At 35.3% G+C, this 22,726-nt stretch overlaps 1 protein-coding gene across 7 annotated transcripts in view; it reads left to right on the top strand.

The window, feature by feature from the left end:
- LOC148822769 (poly(rC)-binding protein 3) overlaps nucleotides 1–22,726 on the top strand; it is a 104,917-nt gene that overhangs the window by 47,932 nt on the left and 34,259 nt on the right. For 3 of the 7 annotated variants that reach the window (XM_088928817.1, XM_088928813.1, XM_088928814.1), the window contains exon 2: nucleotides 340–370. The exons of the other annotated variants lie outside the window; for them this stretch is intronic. In XM_088928817.1, the coding sequence (XP_088784943.1) occupies nucleotides 345–370 (26 nt within the window). In that variant the 5' untranslated portion in view covers nucleotides 340–344. The remainder of the gene's footprint in view (nucleotides 1–339; nucleotides 371–22,726) is intronic. 7 annotated transcript variants of the gene reach the window in all.

Raw genomic sequence — 22,726 nt, 5'->3', positions numbered from 1 at the left:
AGGTATATGGACCACTCTGAATACATCTGGATTCTTTTGGCCTCCTGCTTTTTTTCTTTTTGAAGGGTGAGGAACTAATTCTGGTATGAGGGTTCAAGGTAATTAAGTATATCAAATATATTGGTTCCAGAACTGATTTCCTATTATTTCAAAAGTAAAAGGCTATGTGAAAATATTTATTTTCACTTTTTTGTATGTGCATCACATAAACATTTGTCCCTATAAATCCTATATTTTAATTGCATTTCTAAAATATTTATTGAGTCCTGTACATAGTACAATAATGAAAAAAAGAACACATGTATCAATCAGCTATTAATTCCCACATTTATTTTACAGGACAAATGGCACTGACTCTCTGGAATGAAGGGTAGGTGGCCTCTAATAAGTATTAGTTATCATGGTTCACTTGCTTTTGAAAGGATCATGAGTAAAACTGAAGAATTAATGGAATTAAACTGATTTCATGGGCTTATTATTGCAATAAACTGAACAGCTTTAATAAGGCACCACATTTTTCAAGATGATTAATTTGTACATGTGCGCCACATACTGTATATTGTAAATGTAATGAACCTTATCCAATTTTAAAAATTAATGACATACAAAATAGTGTTTAGCATTGAATTTGCTGATTATCTGATACATTAAGGCGGCAGCTTTCTTATTACATAAACAGGTTTGGCGGATGTTTGTAAAACAGGTTTGAGTGTTTGTAAGAAATACCTACAGTAGTCCATCCTCCGTGCTGAATTAGAAAAGCCAAGGTTCTCTCTTCAGCATACTAAAATTACAGTCAGCATCCTCCTTCATTACAAAGTTGTAAAGTCAATGTCCTATGAGTTAAGGCCAGGCCAGAGAAAAATTGTTCTATCCTGTAACACCAATCTGGTCTCCAGGATTTCTAGAGCCTTTTTTCAATAATTTTGGTCATTTAGAGCCACCTTCAGATCTGATAGAGCAGAAAAATGGTAAAAAAAATGTTTTGCACATTTTTCAACCTCTCATACAACAGAAAGAATATGACTATACATATTGCCTAGTACAAAAGATGGTGGTGTGCTTGACCAACATGAATGTTGACCAACAGGAATGTTGCATAAAATTGTATTGCATTTTTTTAGAATTGAGAACCAAATTGCAGGCATGGCATATCACGCATATAATACAGTATGTATATGTAAAAGTTGTAAGAAATAACTTATTAGTGATGCATAATTAAAGCTGGTCATTATATTTCATTCTTTAGCTTGTAGAGGTAGAGCAATTCTTCACTTAATGCTCATCCTTTAAGACCAACCTATACACATTAAGATATCGATCATTTCTGTGTGATGTTGTTTCTCTATTGCTTCTTCACCTATCACCACCTTTGCATATGGCTTTCTCCCTATTGCTCCAAGGGGTGGAGACCTAACCCCTCCAGTCTTGCTGACTCAGCAAACTTCAGCTGGTCAAAGCTCAAAGTTTTGAGGATCCCCAATGCATGACTCCTGGCATGCAGTAAATTTTCTGTACCTACAGTAACTTCAGAAGAGGTACTACCACACCTCAGATCGTAGAGTATGCATATCCATATAATTGCATGACTATAACTGACCGATTGCATATGCTGCACATTAGAGTGATATGACCTAAGAACCTTGGATTGAAGCATGAAATTCATATGTTAAAGCTGCCTGGAAGAATGTGCTGTTTTACTCTGGTTGGTGGCAATAAGTCCTACTCACTGATTTGAGACACAAGTGTTACTTGCTTTGATATTATGAATCTCCCTACTAACAAAACTGTAGCAGATATACAGACACTGTTTTATATGTTAGCAAGTACAGTGCATAGAACTTCCTAAGAAAAATGAAAGAATGAATGAATGCACTGCAGTGTTAAATGCAATTGCTTGTATGGAAACAAAGGGATGAAGAAACCCTGAATAATCATGTATTCCGTATACAAAGGCTCTTTGTCTGTGGTTCGTCTCAGACATTATTTATGCATAGCAATGAAGGAATATGACTGGAACATGGGAACAGCAAAGCTTTGTACTCCTCTGTTTGATATTAATGGGGGTCTTATTAGCAACAGTCACACAGACATCACTTGATTTGTGGCCCAGCAGAAAACAAATAACCCCTCTTTGTGTCTTATTTAATTATGTACTGTCACGCAAGCTCTATTTAGCTGGAACAAATGTCAGAGAACCTCAGTGGTAGAGCAGGAAGTGTCTGAGCATGTGCATCAGGCGTCACGAGAAGTGGCAGTAGTATGGTGGTATCATTGTTTGGACAGATTCATATATATTGTATATACAATAATATGTGTTTTGTTTTAAGAATGAATTTTGCTTCAGCTGCAACTGTACTCTTGCTGCATTTTAGCAGCCCATTTTGTCTGCAGTTCAGTAACTGAAACTGAGTTTCACAGTGTGTTTGTTTAAGTCACTGTTTTAACAAAAAATATCATTATTCTTTCCATTCTAGTAATGTATGTGCTATTTTTGCACAGTAATGCATGATTTGAAAGCAAGCATTGTATAACTAAAAAAAAGCAATAGTTTAATTTCAGTTATCTTTACTTTTATTATTTGTTCCTTTCTGTTGTAAGAAGATCAGGAGTGCTCCAGAGAGAAAACCTGTGTAATTTGGAAATTGTCTATAGTTGTGATCCAGGGCTGGTAGTGAGCTGGTGTTGGAGATGTATACTTATTAAAATTCAAATTAAATACAGAATTTTAATTTTAATAAGTATACCACCATTTGGTGTTGGATACATTGAAATGGAAATTCACTTTAATTACGCAAAAGGAGGTGACTTGCAGATGTTTTTTTTAAAGGACTGAATTGATCTTATTATTCTTTGTTGAATGCATATAATCGACAAAACACTATATGAAAAAAGGCTAAAATTTGAAAAAAATAAACATACCTTACAGTCAAAATCTATTTTTACTCACTAGTTCTATTCTTATTTACTTGGAATAACACTTTTTATGTCCAATTGATTTAACAAAGCTTTTCATCTATTTTTTAAACACAAATAGGAAAACAAGACAAGGTGCACATGTAAACGCTTTGTAATTTAAATTCCAGGGTGTGGGTGAGAGAAAATCAGAAAGGTATTAATTAATTCATGGGACAGTGGTAATCAAGAGCCTAATTACAGGTTTGATGATCTTTTAAAAGTGCTCTCTAAAAATATATGTTACAGTCTTTCTGAAGGCCTATATAGACTTTGCAGGTTCACAGAACAGTGGGGCTTAAAGTGACATGTTGTTACTCAAGGGTTCAGGCAGCGAATGATTACGCCAAGATTCCATGTACTTTAAGAGTTTTGGTAAGTGGTTTTGTCAGTTAAGGACAAAAACATTGTGCTAGTGCTCAAACACAATTTTCTTCTGCTATGCAGTAAATTCTGAGCTGCTTAAATCAGTGGCCTTTCAGTCAAGACTGAAGTCCAGACAGGTGTGCCAAAAGTTCAAGCAGAGCAAGACAACAAACTCTTTAGCAATTTGAAATGGATTAAGATATATCCTTCTTTAATCTGTCTTGATCACCCTGTTATCTTCCGTCTTTCTGGTCCCTCAGGCCTTTTTGCTGTTTTGCTCTTGTCTTCACAAAACAAAAAGAACATGCTTTTTTGTGTTTAAATCCTTTATGGGTTTTGTATTTAATGAGCTATTTTATTACATATGAGCCTGCATTGTGTATAAAAGGAAATAATGACATTTCAAATTTATTGGAGGTGTTCATCCTGGTGTCCTGCCTAAATTCCACTTTGGGCACAATTCAGCTTCCCTATATTTTCCTCCCAATTCAGTTGTTGAACTAATATCTCACTTCTTAATCTGTGTAGTTGGGCTGCTGGTGCAGAAAGGCTGTTTCCACTTCAGTTGTGGATGATGTGGGTCCCCTCCTACAGTATATGTAAAGCTCTTTAATATCCTTAGTGGTTCAATATGTTGTTAAAATTCCAATAATTAATTTTATAATATGTCTATAAATAAAGAACATTGCTCATAAATTAACTGTGTATGAAAGATCATTTAAATTATATGAAATGTTGAATACAAGCAGTCCGAGCTCTGTTGATCATTTTATTTTGTATTCATTAGAAGGCCATTACTTTTTGTGACTATGTTCATATACCGTATGTTTACTAATGAAAACATTAAGAAGAACAAAGACAGTAAACATAAATAAAAGAATATTTGAAATCTGTACTCAAATAGTACCTGGGAGCAACAAACTGTAGATATCTTCAATATGACTGGGATGTTAAATGGTTAACGATGAATGGAGTGTACTGTATGGAGGATACACAGAAAAATATTTCCAGGCTAAACTGAAGAATAAAATATGCAATATAAGACAAGTTATGTATTTGTTTAGCTTATTATTGACTAAACGGAATTGGTTTTTTTTAATGTGTGTAAAATAACAGCCTTGAGCAGGATGTAAGTTCAAACAAAGAATAATTTTATATGAACTATACAGCACAATTATCACTGGAAGACATACAAAACCGTTGTTCCTCAGTTGTCGATTTCATTCTTTGCGCTTCATTTATTGGACATAGGTTTAATTAATTGAAAGTTGTGAGGCGGAACTTTTTCAATAATCCCAGTAATTTACTCCAGAATGTATTTGGACACTTTATTGACAAAAGCAGAGGTTCATTAATTAATTAAGATGTAGATTTTTATTATGGTTCCCTTGAGGTCCAATCTCTAACCTTTCAACTCTTTTCTCACAGAGTACTGCACATACAGCACAAATGTCTGCTCTATGTGAGTTTTCTGGGTTGTGCCCACACTAAGTGCTCATAAACCTCTTGAGAGGAGCAGTCTTTTTTGATGTACAGGTATACTGGAGAAATTATACCAGTGTGCTACGGTTAATTGCTTTATCGTTCATTTAGAGACAACAGAAGACAAACTCTGGATATTGCTATGAAAATAGAAACTGCATTTTTGACCTGTACAGTATATACAGTATCCTGTATAATCATTTTTTAAATTCACTGCTGTTTTAGAATTTGCTATATTTTTTATCTCATTGAACCTTGGTGTTTCATCTTTTTTTCAAGCGGATGTTTTTTAATACCAAAGAAATCAATTGCATACATATTGTTTCATACACTTTTTCTGAATGCTCTTGTATAGAATTAGAAATCAATGAGGGAGACATTGCAATGTTTTTGCTTTTTTTAATGTATGTAGAGGACAATTTGAGCACTATGTGGAATGCAAACAGCCATCAAAAACTCTCACCAGAAAAACAGGAAAACACAACTAGGCTAATATATGGTATAAAAGATCAGAAATGTAGGTATGTGTTTAGCTTGATGAACCTAATAGTCAAATTGTGTCCACACAATTTGAAACTTATAGATTTTAAAATGTAGCGATTTGTTGTGCACATTTGCTTTTATGTTTAAATAAAGCGTTTTATACTTAATGGCCTTAACATTTATGAGCCACTGTATGTATCTTAAATGCATTCCGCTAATAATATGTATCAGAGATGGCATTGAGGGGAGCTCAATGATGCCTGAGGGGGTTGGGCTGGTGCATAGAAATTCTGATTATCTGGACAGCCTCTTCAGGGCTTGGAGAATGTGGGTACATATTTATACTCACTCCACTGATTCTACTGGATTAGGCCAGCCTCTGATTATTCCCTCTGCCACCCTGAATAAAAGTCACCAAGTGGTCTGTTGGCATAGGGGTGGGTGAAACAATCCAGGGCATAGATGCAAATGCCTCTTGTAAAGCCATTAGGCACATGGCCCCACCAGCACACAGAACCATCATGGTAGCAAACTATCTTGTCTGCTGCTGGGGGAGAAAGTAACTAATTCATATTTCCACTGTTTCTGCACTTCCCTTTAATAAAATGGCAAGAGAAAGCAAAACTAAGAGTGTTCTTTAGCTGTCTTTTATTGACTACAGCTGAAGGTCACATCCAGTTTTTTTATGTTAATTGAGCTTGACTAACAAGAGATATGAAAAGCCACAAAGGGAGTGTAGACGTTTTGCCAAAGATGTATACTCTACAGAGCAGTTCCAGAGTTTAAAAAGTACACAACTTAAAATTAAAATATTACTAATGCATATAGTGACACATTAAATTAAGTAACCTAAATTAAGGATTAGGTGGAATCACACTTCAAATTAATTTTCCATCAGTATGTCATGTTCATTGGTTAAGAACTATAATCACTTCTGCCTTGGAAAACTGTTTTGACAGATAGCTACAAAGATTCTGTCACCAAAAATGTTTTCATATGTGACTTAAATATGAAAATAAACAGGAAGACAGACCTTATCCAGAAAATGTTCATATTTGAGACATACATTCTTTTGGCACTGTAAAAATTGATGAGAAGTCCAGTACTTCCCACATAGCCTTAAAAAAAAGAAGGGTCAAGGGAGATGAGAATATGTTTAAAGAATTATTTGAAAGGCAATAGGATTTTAGGAGATCAACAAAGATTTAGAACAGATACAGATGCAGCCATTCAAAATGCGCGGGCGATACCGCATTATTTTGCGGTGCGCTTTACGCAGTCTACCGCGAGTTACCGGTAAATACCGCTAGTTACCGTAAATTCTCCTATAATACCGCAAGCAAAATAATAGTATCCGGAATTTCCGCAAGGTGGAGCTAATAAAGCTCAACCTCTCATGTTTGAGCTGTCGCCATCAAAGTCTTTAACGAAGATATTACTAATAGTATTAATAATGAATGACCTTGGACAAGCTGTAAACTCAAAGTATTGCCCTGGTCCACATTATTTTTTTCATTGACCGTCTTTGTAAAAGTAACACCACAGCATTTCGCAATCACGCATTTGTTTCCAATCATGCAAAGTACAGTAATTTTTGAGAATCGATTCACCATGCCTTTCACATGCTCATAAAAGAGATTGATTTAGGAACATAAACATATTACCGTATGCAAACTGTACTGTATACAGTATGTATATTTATATTTAATGTCTTAACTGTGCCCGTTTAAGTACTGAATATTTATATGGAATTTTACCACTGAAGGGAAATCTTAGTACCTGAGCATAAAAAGAATAGGAGCATACTGTAATGCGTGTGAAGGCCATAAACGATATTAATTTTGGAACTTAAACATACAGTATATGGCTGGTCTCGGTACTTTAAAGAAAACATACACACCAGTATTCCATTTCTCCCTAAACATTTTAAGCATCGAAGTCTTTAACTAACGTGATACCGGAGTCAACAAGCATACTTTTTAGAATTTGATTAAAAGGGAATATAATATGGAATCGCGTATCTAAAGAAATTAATAACGATATAATTATATTCATGTACCGCAACACAAGAATAGTACATTCTGTACATTGTCTGTTGCAACGTAAACTGCAAAAATGCACTTGGAATCTGTCCAAGCCCTACTTTGTCAGGCATTTTCTTTTACTGCAACGGACATAAAAACTCCCTTGCTTTTAACAGAGCGTTTCATAATTTCTAACTACGAAAATTATTTAAACTGCGACACTTATCATTCAACCAGAGCTTGAAATGTCACAAGGATCCTCTAGAGCAGTGGTTCTCAAACTGTGGTACGCGTACCGGCAGTTGTACGTGGAGTGCCGCCAGGTGGTACGCCAAATGACCCTGGAACTGTGTAGTGTGCACTGAAAAATCGGGACGGGTTTTCATATTTTGTATTTTAATACGTGTCGAATACGCAGCCTACGTACTACGATACAGTGCGCGCTAATACTTCAGTGGACACAAGAGATACTCTGTAATTCTATACCACTCTATAGGAATGCGTGCTACGGATGCAAGTGACCAATTGTATTTAAAAAAAGCTATTTTATCTCCCGCAAATAGGGAGAAAGGAGAATGTGCATGATTTTGGAACAATGCCAACATTGTAAACACAGGAATGCATAGAAATACGTGCTACGAACGCAGGTAATCTTGTGAGCACACGAAAGCGTGATAACAGAAAAATATTTAAGAACTGTTCTAATTTCAGAAAAATACACCGAGCGTCTCTGTGTTTCGCTCCCATGCGCATGAAATAAAAACTTTAAATAAATACGGAAATAAAAACGGAAACGCGGAAAAATGCAAGCTTGCGGATTGCTAAAGCAGGTAAGCTACACTATTTTTGAAGAACCTTATTTACTGTTGGCAAAAGAGCTGACACGTATTATGTGTAGAGAAAAAGCTGCTAAACAGCTCGACCTGCTGCCCCCCTCCCCCTGAAAGACACAGTCATTCATAGAATTATTGAAATGAAGGATTATATCAAAAGTACACTTAGAGCGCGTTAAGATGAGCAGATGTTTTTCACTGCAATTAGATGAGTCTGTAGTCGATTTGGCCAATTTGCTCGTTTACGTTACATACGAGTTTGAGGGTATGTCCCATGAAGACTTTTTGTTCTGTAAACCGCTACCAACAGAAACTACAGGAGAGCACATATTTCAGCATCTGAATGAATTTATCAAAGAGAATGGCCTCGACTTGATAAAATGCATCTGAGTTTGTACAGACGGTGCTAGAGCAATGACAAGCCGACATAAAGGTGTAGTTGCACGAATTAGAGAGGTTGCTCCAGAAATTAATGTACGCATTACAACATCCACCGCGAGACCTTTGCCGTCAAGAAAATACCTGACGATTTAATATCTGTTAGACTCTGTTGTGAATTGTATCAAAGCTCGAAAAATTAATTCACATCTCCTTTGCTCAACTAAACAGGCTCACCCCTCTCACTGAAATGGTGCTTTTTTATTAGTTGTTGTTAATGTTTTTTTTTCTGTAAAACACTTTGAGAAGCCACCTTTAAAGGCGCTATATCAAATAAAGTTTATTATTATAATATTTATTATATGTATGTGTGAGTGTGTGTGCACGCGCGCTCATGTTGGTCATTGAGAATTTCTGGGGTTCCTATGAGATGATGACTTGTAGGTGGTACTTGGATGCTTTGGTTGGATTAGGGGTGGTACTTGGTCCAAAAAGTTTGAGAACCACTGCTCTAGAGCACAGCAAAGACTGTATTAAAAGAATCGCGTATCTAAAGAAATTAATAAGATATAATTATATTCGTGTACTGCGACAGGGCTGTGTAGGGCTGTTTCACCTCTCTCTTCATGTGACTCTATTCAAAAGCCATTTAGCAAAGAGGGGATGAGAAGAGTGACAAACTAGTATACTTTAGATCTTTTTTTCTGAACCGGGGAAAATCTGATCATGTTTCTCTATACCAATAATAAAAAACTTTATTTTACATATCACCTTTAAAAGTGGCATCTCAAAGCAATACAGTAGATGTAAACCACAGATTACAAAGTAAATACCCAGACAAACGCAAACGCGTTTTTAATAAAATGTTTTTATTCATTCAGCAGAAAGAGAGCATAAAACCTGGGCATAACAGCTGTTCCTTTTTCTGAACACTCGCTCTCTGGATAAACGTCTCGCCTGTCCTGTTCTTTGTTTTCCTAATTTGCCGATTATGCCTTCTGCGATCCACTCCTGCCCTCACACCTAAAGAAGACTATTTTAAATTTCTTTGCACGGTCCATTGTGCAATTAACCCTTGTATGTGCTGTCCTTAAGGTGATATCACATAAAGGTGATATGTAAAATAATGTTTTTTTATTATTGTTATAGAGAAACATGATCAGATTTTCCCCGGTTCAGAAAAAAAGATCTAAAGTATACTAGTTTGTCACTAGTATACTTTTAATACAGTCTTTGCTGTGCTCTTGAGATCCTTGTGATATTTCGAGCTCTGGTTGAATGATAAGTGTCGCAGTTTAAATCTCTCTCTCTCAATTCAATTCAAGGTGCTTTATTGGCATGACAGATGGGTACAATCAGTGTTGGGTATTTACTTTGCTTTGAGATGCCACTTTTAAAGGTGATATATAAAATCAAGGCTTTAACTTGCTTTAACTATGCAAGTCTGAGTTCTTGTGTCTGTCCTATCCGAACCCGAAAGTATCACAATATGTATCTTTATAGCAGGTGGTGTACAGCTTTTTAGTATAGATTACACTTTTCTAAAATGTATTTAAAAAATAAAAACGATTACGATCTAATCTTTCCACGTTTGATCCCAAGATCCCAAGAAAAATAAATCTAAACGGGGAGAAAGCTATGCTGAAAGTTTATTAAGATACTTAGAAGACAAAGATATCAATTTATGTTTCGATGGGTCCAGAGGCAAAAGTGCCTTGCCTTGCAATCTCCGGGAAACCATTAGTAGCATGGTGAATCGGAGATTCTCAACCCTTACTTCGTGCGACTGGAAAAGAATTCGTGATCGGATCAACCAAATGCTTCGTAGAAGGAGGCGCTCTTTTCCTCTAGTCTAACAGTCTGTCCACAAACAAAACATTCCTGTTAGACAAGAGGAATGTAAAAAACAATTACTTTTTGTCAATGAAAACCGGTATGTGTGTCTCTCTCTGCTGGATGTCCCTCTCACTCTCTGCTGAATGAATAAAAGCATTTTATTAAAAACTAATAATATGTTGCATTTGTCTGATTGTGAATCAAAAAACACATATATTTAAACCCAGTACTGTCTGGTGGAATAAACTGAAGAGGTTAGTTAATGCGACACGGAATTACTTTCCACCCCCTCTACATTCTCAGAGTAGAACAGACTAACCTTCTAATGAAAGACGGTCCACCCCCCACGGACAGGAAAAGTGCCCACAGGCACTTAAACTTAATATGGTCAGTAACAGTAAACAGTAACATGGTCAGAAGGAGCACGTACAAACGTTTCCGAAATAACCACATGTAAGACTCTGGTGCTTAAAATGTTTAGGGAGAAAGTGGAATACTGGTGTGTATTTTTTCTTTGAACTACCAATACCAGCCATATACAGTCTGTAACGTAGGGATTTCTATATGTCTTTTTTTAGTGGTTACATTAGTGACAAAGGCTAAACTTTTAGCTTCAGTAACGCGTACATATCTCCCCTTTTTATAAAATAACATGGTTGAAAACTGTTCCAGAGCCACTGTTGTTTCATCAGTGAAAAGTACATCATGAAATGCGTCTCCCTGTTCAATCCACTGGAAAAAAGAAAAGGAGCATAAAGCGTCTGATGGTCATAAACGATATTCATTTAGGAACAGCATCAGAGATATGTTTTTAACTGCACTGCATCGGAGAGAATACCATAGTGTGTTTTTTTTTTACTCCCTGGCGGAAACTGGCTTTCATAAGAATCAGTATGGCTCAGAGAATAAATAAAACTTCACTCGCACCAAACAAATGTATATTTCTAAATATCACAACATGATTGAATTTAAGTCATTTTAATAACAATGAATAGTCACCTAGGCGTTACAATATAAACATTTATATTGATTTAAATCGCGTTTTGATTTAAATCGCAAACGCGGGTTTAAATATATGTGTTTTTTGATTTACAATCAGACAAATGCAACATAAATTGATATCTTTGTCTTCTAAGTATCTTAATAAACTTTCAGCATAGCTTTCTCCCCGTTTAGATGTATTTTTCTTAACTAGTATACTTTAGATCTTTTTTTCTGAACCGGGGAAAATCTGATCATGTTTCTCTATAACAATAATAAAAAAACATTATTTTACATATCACCTTTATGTGATATCACCTTAAGGACAGCACATACAAGGGTTAATTGCACAATGGACCGCGCAAAGAAATTTAAAATAGTCTTCTTTAGGTGTGAGGGCAGGAGTGGATCGCAGAAGGCATAATCAGCAAATTAGGAAAACAAAGAACAGGACAGGTGAGACGTTTATCCAGAGAGCGAGTGTTCAGAAAAAGGAACAGCTGTTATGCCTAGGTTTTACGCTCTCTCTCTGCTGAATGAATAAAAGCATTTTATTAAAAACGCGTTTGCGTTTGTCTGGATATTTACTTTGTAATCTGTGGTTTACATCTACTGTATTGTTTTGAGATGCCACTTTTAAAGGTGATATGTAAAATAAAGTTTTTTTTTATTATTGGTATAGAGAAACATGATCAGATTTTCCCTGGTTCAGAAAAAAGACAATTAAAATCTGTAATCTTTCCACTTGTATGTCATCGGAAAATACAAGAAGTTTCTGCTTTGTGTAAGGATGGTATCAAAAAGTAATCTAAGTGGTGAGAAAGCTGTGCTCCTCAAAGCGCTTTACAGGATAAAAACAATAACAACAATAGTGGCTGGGCAAACGATTTTTTTATAGAAATACAAAATGAGATATAATGATGTGTTCCGGCTAAGACATTAACGAGTACAACCCCCCTCTCTGCGGGAGTGCTGGCTGTGATGAATTAAACCGGTTTCACAGGTATTTTCAAAGTAGAAGGGGGCGAGATTTCCAGTGAAAAACACCTCCCCCCTCCAAAACCAAGGTAGTACAGTACTTACTAGTTAAGAAAGCTAGGTTCCTCAATGAAATCGCTTTAACATGCTAATGCGTTGGTGTAACAGTCCGGGCGTGGCAAGCTTCTAATGTCAACTCAACTCGATTGGAAGACAATGAACATATTCTAGCCCTAAATGAATTAATAGCAAACATGGTTTACATAAAAGACATTTTTCCAAGAAAGTTTATAATAATACGATCTATAGTTGAAATCTGAGCCTAAATAAAAAGAAAAAGAATTTTCAGAGAGCAATTACGCTGTGTTTAATTGCTTCTTTTAATTGTGGCAAGCTTCTAATGTCAACTCAACTCGATTGGAAGACAATGAACATATTCTAGCCCTAAATGAATTAATAGCAAACATGGTTTACATAAAAGACATTTTTCCAAGAAAGTTTATAATAATATGATCTATAGTTGAAATCTGAGCTTAAATAAAAAGAAAAAGCATTTTCAGAGAGCAATTACGCTGTGTTTATGTAGAATAAGTGAGTAGGTTTATGAGCAATCTAATTACTTATTCGTTTAAAATGCTATATAAAATAAAGTTTATTATTAATTTGCTGGACAGAGCGGTGAACATTATAATGCATAAGACAAAGATAACGATCCTGATCAGTTTAGAAATCTGTGTACGCTGTAAGGTTTTTACTTCTTAAACTTTTAAAATACACGTTTCAAATAGAAAGAAATCCTCTTCCTGGTACACTACTGTATGTATAGCAAACCAGCATGTCTTTTTTCTCCAATCAGAGGGGTGTCAGATGGTGTCAGCCAATCACCATTCTGAAGCCCTACCATAATCTCTGGTATGGGGAGACCCCAGAATTCTGTCCCATAGTTTAGACAGATGATAGATACTTTTATTGATCTCGTGAGGGAAATAAAGTAAATCATTTTCATTTTAGGAAATTATTAAACGCTTGGTTAAAAGCAAAATAGATTGTCTGTTATAGTGGACATAAAAACAAGAGTTCGCTGGCATTATATCCTAGAAGACACAGACTGGCGCCAGACCAGGAGAATGCCTGCAGCGTAAAAGAAAATGCCTGATGAACTAGGGATTGGACAGTTTCCAAGTGCTTGTACAATTGATGGAAATGTTCAAATAAATGTGCAAAAGAAATAAACAAAATAATCATTTATTTCTTTATTATATTGGCTAGCTAATGTCCTCTCTTTGCTAGTTAGTGGCTGTGTTTCTGCGTTGGGTAGCAACGGGTGACTGTTCTCAGGCGGAAGATGTAAACAGCTTAATTTTCGTGTTAAATAATTTTTTTAAATTAAAATTCATTCTATACAGCAATTGCATATTTGGGTACCATTTCATAAAACTTTCATGCTTAAAATGTTTAGGGAGAAATGGAAGACTGATAATGGAATGGAATGGAATGAATGATAAGTGTTGCAGTTTAAATAATTTTCGTAGTTAGAAATTATGAAACGCTCTGTTAAAAGCAAGGGAGTTTTTATGTCCGTTGCAGTAAAAGAAAATGCCTGACAAAGTAGGGCTTGGACAGATTCCAAGTGCATTTTTGCAATTTACGTTGCATTGTCCATTGTGCTGCTGTAATACAGTTTAAAATAAGTCTAAACTGTATCAGCTTTATTTATGGGTTGCAATTTAGAAAAAGTCAAAAACCGCACTCAAAATGCAATTTAGAGCTTTCTGGCAAGAGGAGACACCCAAATTAATAATGTAACATGCCACTGTTTGTGCATGAACAAAGTTATACTGCTATTTCCTTAGATACGCGATTAAAAAAAATAAATTTTTTGAATCCCCGGCGGAACACATTCCATAAGAATCAGCGCTTTTATATATCGCCTTTAAAGGTGGCTTCTCAAAACGCTTTACAGGATAAAAACAACAATAACAGCAACAACAACAATATTGTATTTCATTGCACTTTGAAAACCAAGTAATAACTTAACTATATGTGCAAACGTTTTATGATATGTCGCTGTTGTGAATGTCTGTGGAGTGTATCTTATTTGCCTGTCTGTCCTGGCTCTCTCGCTCGCCCTCCCCAAATCTCTCCCTCAATTCAATTCAATTCAAGGTGCTTTATTAGCATGACAGATGGGTACAATCAGTGTTGGGTATTTACTTTGCTTTGAGATTCCACTTTAAAGGTGATATATAAAATCAAGGCTTTAACTTGCTTTAACTCCGCAAGTCTGAGTTCTCGTGTCTGTCCTATCCGAACCCAAAAGTATTACAATATGTATCTTTATAGCAGGTGGTGTACAACTTTTTAGCATAGATTACACTTTTATAAAATGTATTTAAAAAATAAAAACGATTACGATCTAATATTTCCACGTTTGATCCCAAGATCCCAAGAAAAATAAATCTAAACGGGGAGAAAGCTATGCTGAAAGTTTATTAAGATACTTAGAAGACAAAGATATCAATTTATGTTGCATTTGTCTGATTGTGAATCAAAAAACACATATATTTAAAGACACGTTTACGATTTAAATCAAAACGCGATTCAAATCAATATAAATGTTTATATTGTAACGCATAGGTGACTATTCATTGTTATTAAAATTACTTAAATTCGATCATGTTGTGATATTTAGAAATATAAATTTGTTTGGTGCGAGTGAGGTTTTATTTAATCTCTGACCAAGGGAAACGTTTTATTTTTTCAAAGAAATGTTTGTTAAAAAAAAAAGTCATGGTTCCAGTGGGATTTGATCAGGGACTGTGTGACATGGGAGTCAGGAACCTAACCCACAGCGCCACTGGCAAGTTCACATGCAGAGTGCTGAAAAAGCAACAGACAATGTACAGCGTGTACTATTCTTGTGTTGCGGTACATGAATATAATTATATCGTTATTAATTTCTTTAGATACGCGATTCCATATTATATTCCCTTTTAATCAAATTCTAAAAGTATGCTTGTTGACTCCGGTATCTCGTTAGTTAAAGACTTCGATGCTTAAAATGTTTAGGGAGAAATGGAATACTGGTGTGTATTTTTTCTTTAAAGTACCAAGACCAGCCATATACTGTATGTTTATGTTCCAAAATTAAACATGGCTGATTTTTGCGATTTATAAAAATGATTTAAATATTTTTTATAAATTGCGAAAATCAATACAGGTGAGCAATTTTTCAACTAGAATACTTTACATGGAAATGGAAATAGTACAGCAGGTCACAGCTACAAGTTATATACTGTAGGGTTAATAAATCAGAGTTTTATTGTTAATGAATATAACTCTAAGGTGGACAGATCAATTTAACACTAGAGAGAAAATATATATATATAATACATTTTGATTCTTAACAGTGCACTAAAAAAATCTTTTAAAGCCACTTACTGATTTTGTTCTCCTTGTTTAAAGAGAACAAGGCTGAATTTGTTAATTTCTACCACACAAATTAAAAGCTGTGCTGTGTCCTTGATGTCTATGTCTCCAGATAGCAAAAATATTGGTAAAGTTCTTTCTTCAACTCAGAAGCCATCTTCATTAATTACTTCTACACTGTGAGTGTACACAACTAAAGTTCCCAAACATTTTTTCAGGCACAGCAATGGCACATTCTTTTAAAAAGCAAATGAATTATTTTGTTTAGTGTTTGTAAATGCCAGAACATAACTCGCCTTTGTAGTTTCTTTTTGAGCCATTGTTTCACAAAAAATAAATTTGCTGAGCTTTTAGGTTAGAAGCAGGTTTCTCAGCTTTCCTTGCTCTTTCCTCAGCAGCTAAGTGGTTGCCATAATTATGATGTTTTGTTATAAAATTGTCATTTTGATTGTATTCAATGAACACTGCAATGTTCTCCCAAAAATATACAATCTTAGTAACCACATACGTGAAAAAGTATATGTCATTCTTGGTTAAACAACCACCATTGCTTTCCAGTTTTCTATTTTTTTCAGTGCTCATCATGGCCATACAATGATAAATAAGAAAATGACCACCATCATATTGTGGCTTCACAAGAGTGGATACAATATATATATATAAATACAATGTAAACTGCATCCTACAAAGAAAAGTGGAACATTATTATCATTAATTTTAATACATTTCAAAATACACTGTACAGTATGTGAAAAGATCAATTTAATGTGTCTATATATTTTGCTATTTATAGCATTGGGATACTTAAATAACTGTTATAACTCAAAATAGTTATAAAAAAAGTTAAATGTCCAGATATCACCCTTTTGTCTATATTCCTAAGCCAGGTCTAGATTTGAAATATCTTCCAAAATATTATATGAAAGTATAGAGGCTACCAAGGAATGTGGAGAGGCAATTCAAAAGGTAGACATAATGTTATGACATATAGTTAAATAATGTGTTATTTAAATCAAGTAATGTTCAGTTAAAATTAATGGACAATGGACCACTAAGGCTTCATTTAGGATATTACTTACATTTTTGGTCAGTACCAAATCAGTCCTGGACTGGAATCAGTCCGGAAAAGATCAAGAATTTGCATTCCCAGGATCCAAGGAATATACTACACTGCTGGTCTTAAATAACCTTACCTTTTTCAATAAAGAAATTTACAAGGGTACCTGGCTTCAATCCTCAAAGGAATCAATAAGGTCAACCCAACTGACTTCTTTTTCAGTGGTGATCCAGAAACTAGGGGGATGCTATTGCTTTTGATGCTGACACACTGTCTCCTTCTAAGAAATGTAAATAGGAAATAAACTGAGATGTCATCCTCTTATTTGTAGCATTTCTTTATCCTTATATTATGTACTTTATTTAAGGAACAAAAACAAAGAAATTAAAGAGGTGTTTGTCTCAAGTATGGATCAGAGACAAAGAAGAGTTGCAAAACCCAAAAATATGTTCCCAAATTTTGTACAGTCATTAATAGAATCTGCTATTAGTACTCTTTAGTGTCTTTCAAAATATTGAAAGTGATGGCTCTATATATGAATAAGCTCCTCAGAAAGTAAAAAAAAAAACATTTAATATACTGTGTAATGCAGTTTATGTTCTACAAAGCTCCGAGCATCAAGAGAGGGTTTTATCCATGATAAATGCAAATCACTGTTTGATTTGATAGACTCTGTTAGACTCCTATGACACTCTGCACAGAAAGTCCATAAATAACAGTATCAAAGAAATGAAAAGTAGGCTCAGGAGGAGAAACAGAAGAACCTGATATTTTCCACAGTATGTCATCAAAACTGTGCTGTGGAAACATGCTGTAAAAAGACAGGAGCACAGCTTATTAATGTGATCTTTAATGTTTCTGTCCTGAAAAGATAAAACAAATCATAAAGTCTTATTCTACTGCATAGAACATAAAACAAACAATCTAGCCAACAACGTTTTTTTGTACCAGACTACAACCATACCAGTAAGATTTATCAAAATCTTTTTAGGTCTTTTTAGGAAGTAAAGATATCAGGAGCTGAAGGGACAAAGAAAGTAATATTTCAAGTAAAATATAATAAATAATGTAGTGCATTTTATTAAGACTAATATCAAGGTAGGCAGGTGCAGTTGTGGACTAAAACTTTACTGAAACTTTACTGAAAGATTGATGTTTTTTTTTTTATATGAACTTGCCTGACCAACAAGTCGGGCTTTTTGGTTTTATTGGAAACTGTTGCTAGGCTAATATCCCTTAGGTCACTCCTTTTCTGCTTCTTTATGGCAGATCATTCTAAGCATTTTTAGTGCATCTGATTTTTCATAATGATGATTGTAAACAGGTAGGATGCAATCTAAATTTGGTCAAGGGATGACATTTGCTATAGTATAAATCTTCATCTATATAATTCCATATGTGCTTTTCAATCTGTTGTTGGAAATGCAGGTTTACAAAAGTATGCATTGTGTATACACTAGTACTTAATCATTGGAATTTTAATAATTGTTTCTGATGGCATTGCTTTTTTCATTTTTAGATTTTAGGTGGATACAGAAAGAATTTTGTGTTAAGTCAGAGTAATTACTGTTTTAGTTCAGGTGGGTAGCTGCGTCAGCATGCGTAGGCTGCAAAGGAACAAGTAATAGGTTTATTCCATGCTGAAAAAAAGAAGAAAGAAAACACGACGTTTCGGTTGTGACACCTGAAGAAGGCTCTACGGCCGAAACGTGTTTTCTTTCTTCTTTTTTTCAGCATGGAATAAACTTATTACTTTTTCCTATTACTGTTTTATGCTTATCAGCATCCCCTATCAACTTTGTAAAGCCAATGCAGTTAACCCTATCTGTGCACGATACTGTACTTGAGTTTAGTCGAGACTGAAAAATGTGGGGGTGATATTCAATTCAGGCCTGATGTTTGACCCAAGCAAAGGTCAACATAAGGTCAACATATTGTCAAAACATCATTCTTTTACCTCAGAAATATCGCCAGACTACGTCCTATGTTATCACTAACTGTTGCTGAAAAGCTGCTCGATACATTTGTCTGATCCTGAATTGACTACTGCAACGCTCTACTCACTAAGATACAGATGCAGCCATTCAAAATGCACGGTACAAACTCGTACTGCACGCAACTACCCACAAACCACTGCGGCGTATCGCGGTATGTGATTGGCTGGCCAAAATGACTGACAGGGGCACTCATGGTGCATTGGTCGGTAGTGAAAAGATTTAATCATTTAATCTCTTTACTGTGCACATTTTAATCCTCTTAGTATTGAATATTTATACAGAATTTTATAACTAAAGGGAAATTTTAGTAGCTGAGCATAACAAGAAGAGGAGCATAATGCATCTGAAGGTCATAAACGATATTAATTTAGGAACATAAACATATTATGTAAACTGTACTGTATATGGCTGGTATTGGTAGTTTAAAGAAAAAAATACACACCAGTATTCCATTTCTACCAATATATTTTAAGCATCAAAGTCATACATGGGGTTATTTCGGAAACATTTTTACGTGTTCCTTCTGACCATATTACTGTACGTTTACATACTTTGTGAAAATTGATCATTTTCACCTTTTCTGCAAATACGCTCGTTATCGAAGTAACAAAAGCATACTTTTAGAATTTGATTAATAGGGAATATAATATGGAATCGCATATCTAAAGAAATTAATAAAGATATAATTATATTCAGGTACTGTAGCACAAACAGTAGTATAAAACTTTCCAATGATATATGTAGGGCTGTTTCATTAAATGTCATATGACTGGTTCAGTGGCATGACGGCTTAAGTGACTGACTTATAAGCATGAGGTCGGGTGTTCAAATCCAGCAATCGCTATGAGTTTTCCTTTAACAAATAAACATTTCTTTGAAAAACTAAAATAGCAAATATTATGGACACTACAGTATATTGACATTTTTTATATTTCTAAATATCGAAACATGTTCATACTGTATGTACACAGTGGTACCGCAGGGTGTAGGGCGCAAATCCATGTGAGCCGAAAATGCTACATCATTAATACAGTAATATCTTCCGTGTCGCATTAACAAGTTTAAAAGGAGGAGACACTTTTCACTTTAACTCTCCAGTTCACAGAGAAATTTCACCAGAGCCTCTTCTCTTCTTGTGTCTAATTTGTAGTTTAGCAGGATTCAAGCAGGATTTCAGATAAAAGGCAGTGACGTCAAGCAAGCCCAGATCAAAGTTTAACCCGTTCAGAGCCTACATTACATTTTAGAGTTTCATTTTGAGCTGAAGACCCTCACACCTGAAGAAGGCTTCACAGACGAAACGTTGTGTTTTCTCTCTTCTCTTTTCAGCATGGAATAAACCTATTACTTGTTCCTTTGCACACTACGCAGGCTGAAGTAGTCACCGGGGTAAAGTTAGCTTGAAGTTCGAAAACGATTTTGGCACGCCTGTACCGTTTTCACGAAACCTCCTAGAGTTACGAAAACACTTGCTGTGTGTACAAAGTAAATTGTGAATGTTTTCAAAGCCTTCACTATGTTGTTTTAAAGCCATTTTTCTGACCGCACACGAATATTCTTTTGTCCATATCTTTGCAAGGGAAACACAGAAAGCCTTCAAACCAAATGCATTTTAAAGACCACGACTTGTGAAAATTTTCACAGCCTCCACATAAAACTATCAGTGAGCTAATTATCTTTTTTTAAACCTCCGGTTTTTCATTGATGCGTATTTACGCACTAACTGGAACCCGGGGGGACTGCTGTATACAGAGGTTCACATCGCGAGAAATACTGCTCAATACGGCTTAGTGCGAAAAACCCGTATATCACCATAGGAAGCAGAACAGCGCAGTCTCCAATTACCCAGACTGTAAGCAAGGGAATAAAGCTTTGTTTGATTTCTAAAACCCTTTCTTTATGTCCTGTTTTCATTCAGGTAAGGGTTAACTATATTTACAATACTGCTGACATCAGGAAAATTCAATTTTTTAATCAGCAGCTTATTAAAAACAGCTCCCATGATGTTCAAACCGATTTTTTACACAGAAGGACGACACAGCTTTGCGTAATGAATCTCTTTTTTTTTTTGGCTTTTATTTAATGTGGCACTCTGCACTGGGATAGGGGAATGCTGTTCACAAGCCAATAAAATTTAAACCACAGCACCCACAATGCTGCAAGTAAGTGTTTTACAGACTAAGCAGGTCCTCTGACTTCTCCATGCCTTGATTTGGAATGTGAAACCTCTTTTATTTTTTATGATTTTTTCAATAAGGCACCACTAGAAATGCAATACACTGGGTTAGGGGGGTCTTCTTAATGATTCAATAGCTTTTTAAGCATAACATTCACAATGCTACAACCAAGTGTTTTACAGACTTGGCAGACCCCCTCACTTTATACAACCTTGCCTTGGGTTGTATAACTGTTCTTTATTTTTTTATGATTTTTTGAAGATAACACTACAGGTAATAAACTGGGATAGGGGGTCTTCTTCATGACTCAATAGCTTTTGAAGCACAACATTCACAATGCTACAACCAAGTGTTTTATACACCAGACAGCCCCCCTCACTTTATACAACCTTGCTTTGGGTTGTGAAACTGTTCTTTATTTTTTAATGATTTTTTGAAGATAACACTACAGGTAATACACTGGGATAGGGGGTCTTCTTCATGACTCAATAGCTTTTGAAGCTATTGTCAATATTGTAGCAATAGACAAAATGAAACGCTTGGAGTTTGTAATGTAGGGATTTCTAAACGTCTTTATCTAGTGGTTTCATTAGTGACAAAGGCTAAACCTGCCTGCCACACACACACACACGCCTCAGGATGGTGACGTCACTGCCTTTCATATGAATCTTTTCATATGGAAACATTTTGACACTGCACTTAATCTTAGGAAGATCACAAAACAAGCCTGTTAGCCTGGTTTTTGCCTAAACAAATCACGCCCAAAAAAGTGAAGTAGCATTAACTAGCAAAGGTGTTTCGCAGACTTTGTTAACTCTAATAATTAATAACCTTAATTAATTGAATCCCAGGTGTGAGTTCACAAAGCCTTAATTATGTACTATGCCTACATCTGCAAAACACCTGATCATCTACTCTAAAGATTTCAGTGCTTTGTGTATATTCTAATCGCAGTGGGGGCAGGGTGTGTGGGGATATTTTGCTTTAACAAAATATATGTACAAATCCTTTCACCTGGCAATCTACCTGAATGCCCAACTTTCTGAGAAGCCCTCCATGAAACCATGTTCGCTGATATTATTACTGACAATAAATATTATCGACACTATATTGTCATTACAAACATGTATGCCATACGGCGTACGTGTTACTGAAGCTAAAAGTTTAGCCTTTGTCACTAATGTAACCACTAAATAAAGACAAATATAGAAATCCCTACATTACAAGCTGTATATGGCTGGTACTGGTATTTTAAAGAAAAAATACACACCAGTATTCCACTTTCTCCCTAAACATTTTAAGCATCAAAGTCTTACATGTGGTTATTTCGGGAACGTTCTTACGTGCTCGTTCTGACTATATTAAGTTTCTATTAAGTTTAAGTGTCTGCGGGCACTTTTCCTGTCCGTGGGGGGAAGGGTGGACTGTCTTTCATTAGAAGGTTAGCCTATTCTACTCTGAGAATGTAGAGGGGGTGGAAAGTGACTGAGGTCATTTAAATAATATTAAAATTCGCACTGACTCCCTTGCGAAGATAGGGACATAAGAATATTCATTCGTGTGTGGTCAAAAAATGGCATAAAAACGACAAAGTGAAGGCTGTGAAAACATTCACGGTGTACTTTATACACAAAGCAAGTGTTCTCACAACTCTAGGAGGTTTCATGAAAATGCTACAGGAGTGCCAAAATCATTTTTGAACTTCAAACTAACTTTACCCCGGTTTGAATTGTCAGATTATGAATCAAAA

Source organism: Atractosteus spatula, chromosome 12, assembly GCF_055471065.1.
Source record: "Atractosteus spatula isolate fAtrSpa1 chromosome 12, fAtrSpa1.hap1, whole genome shotgun sequence".
In the NCBI taxonomy this organism is placed as follows: domain Eukaryota; kingdom Metazoa; phylum Chordata; class Actinopteri; order Semionotiformes; family Lepisosteidae; genus Atractosteus; species Atractosteus spatula.
The sequence above is the reverse complement of the archived record's forward strand: the minus strand, read 5'-3'. Positions and strand labels throughout refer to the sequence as shown.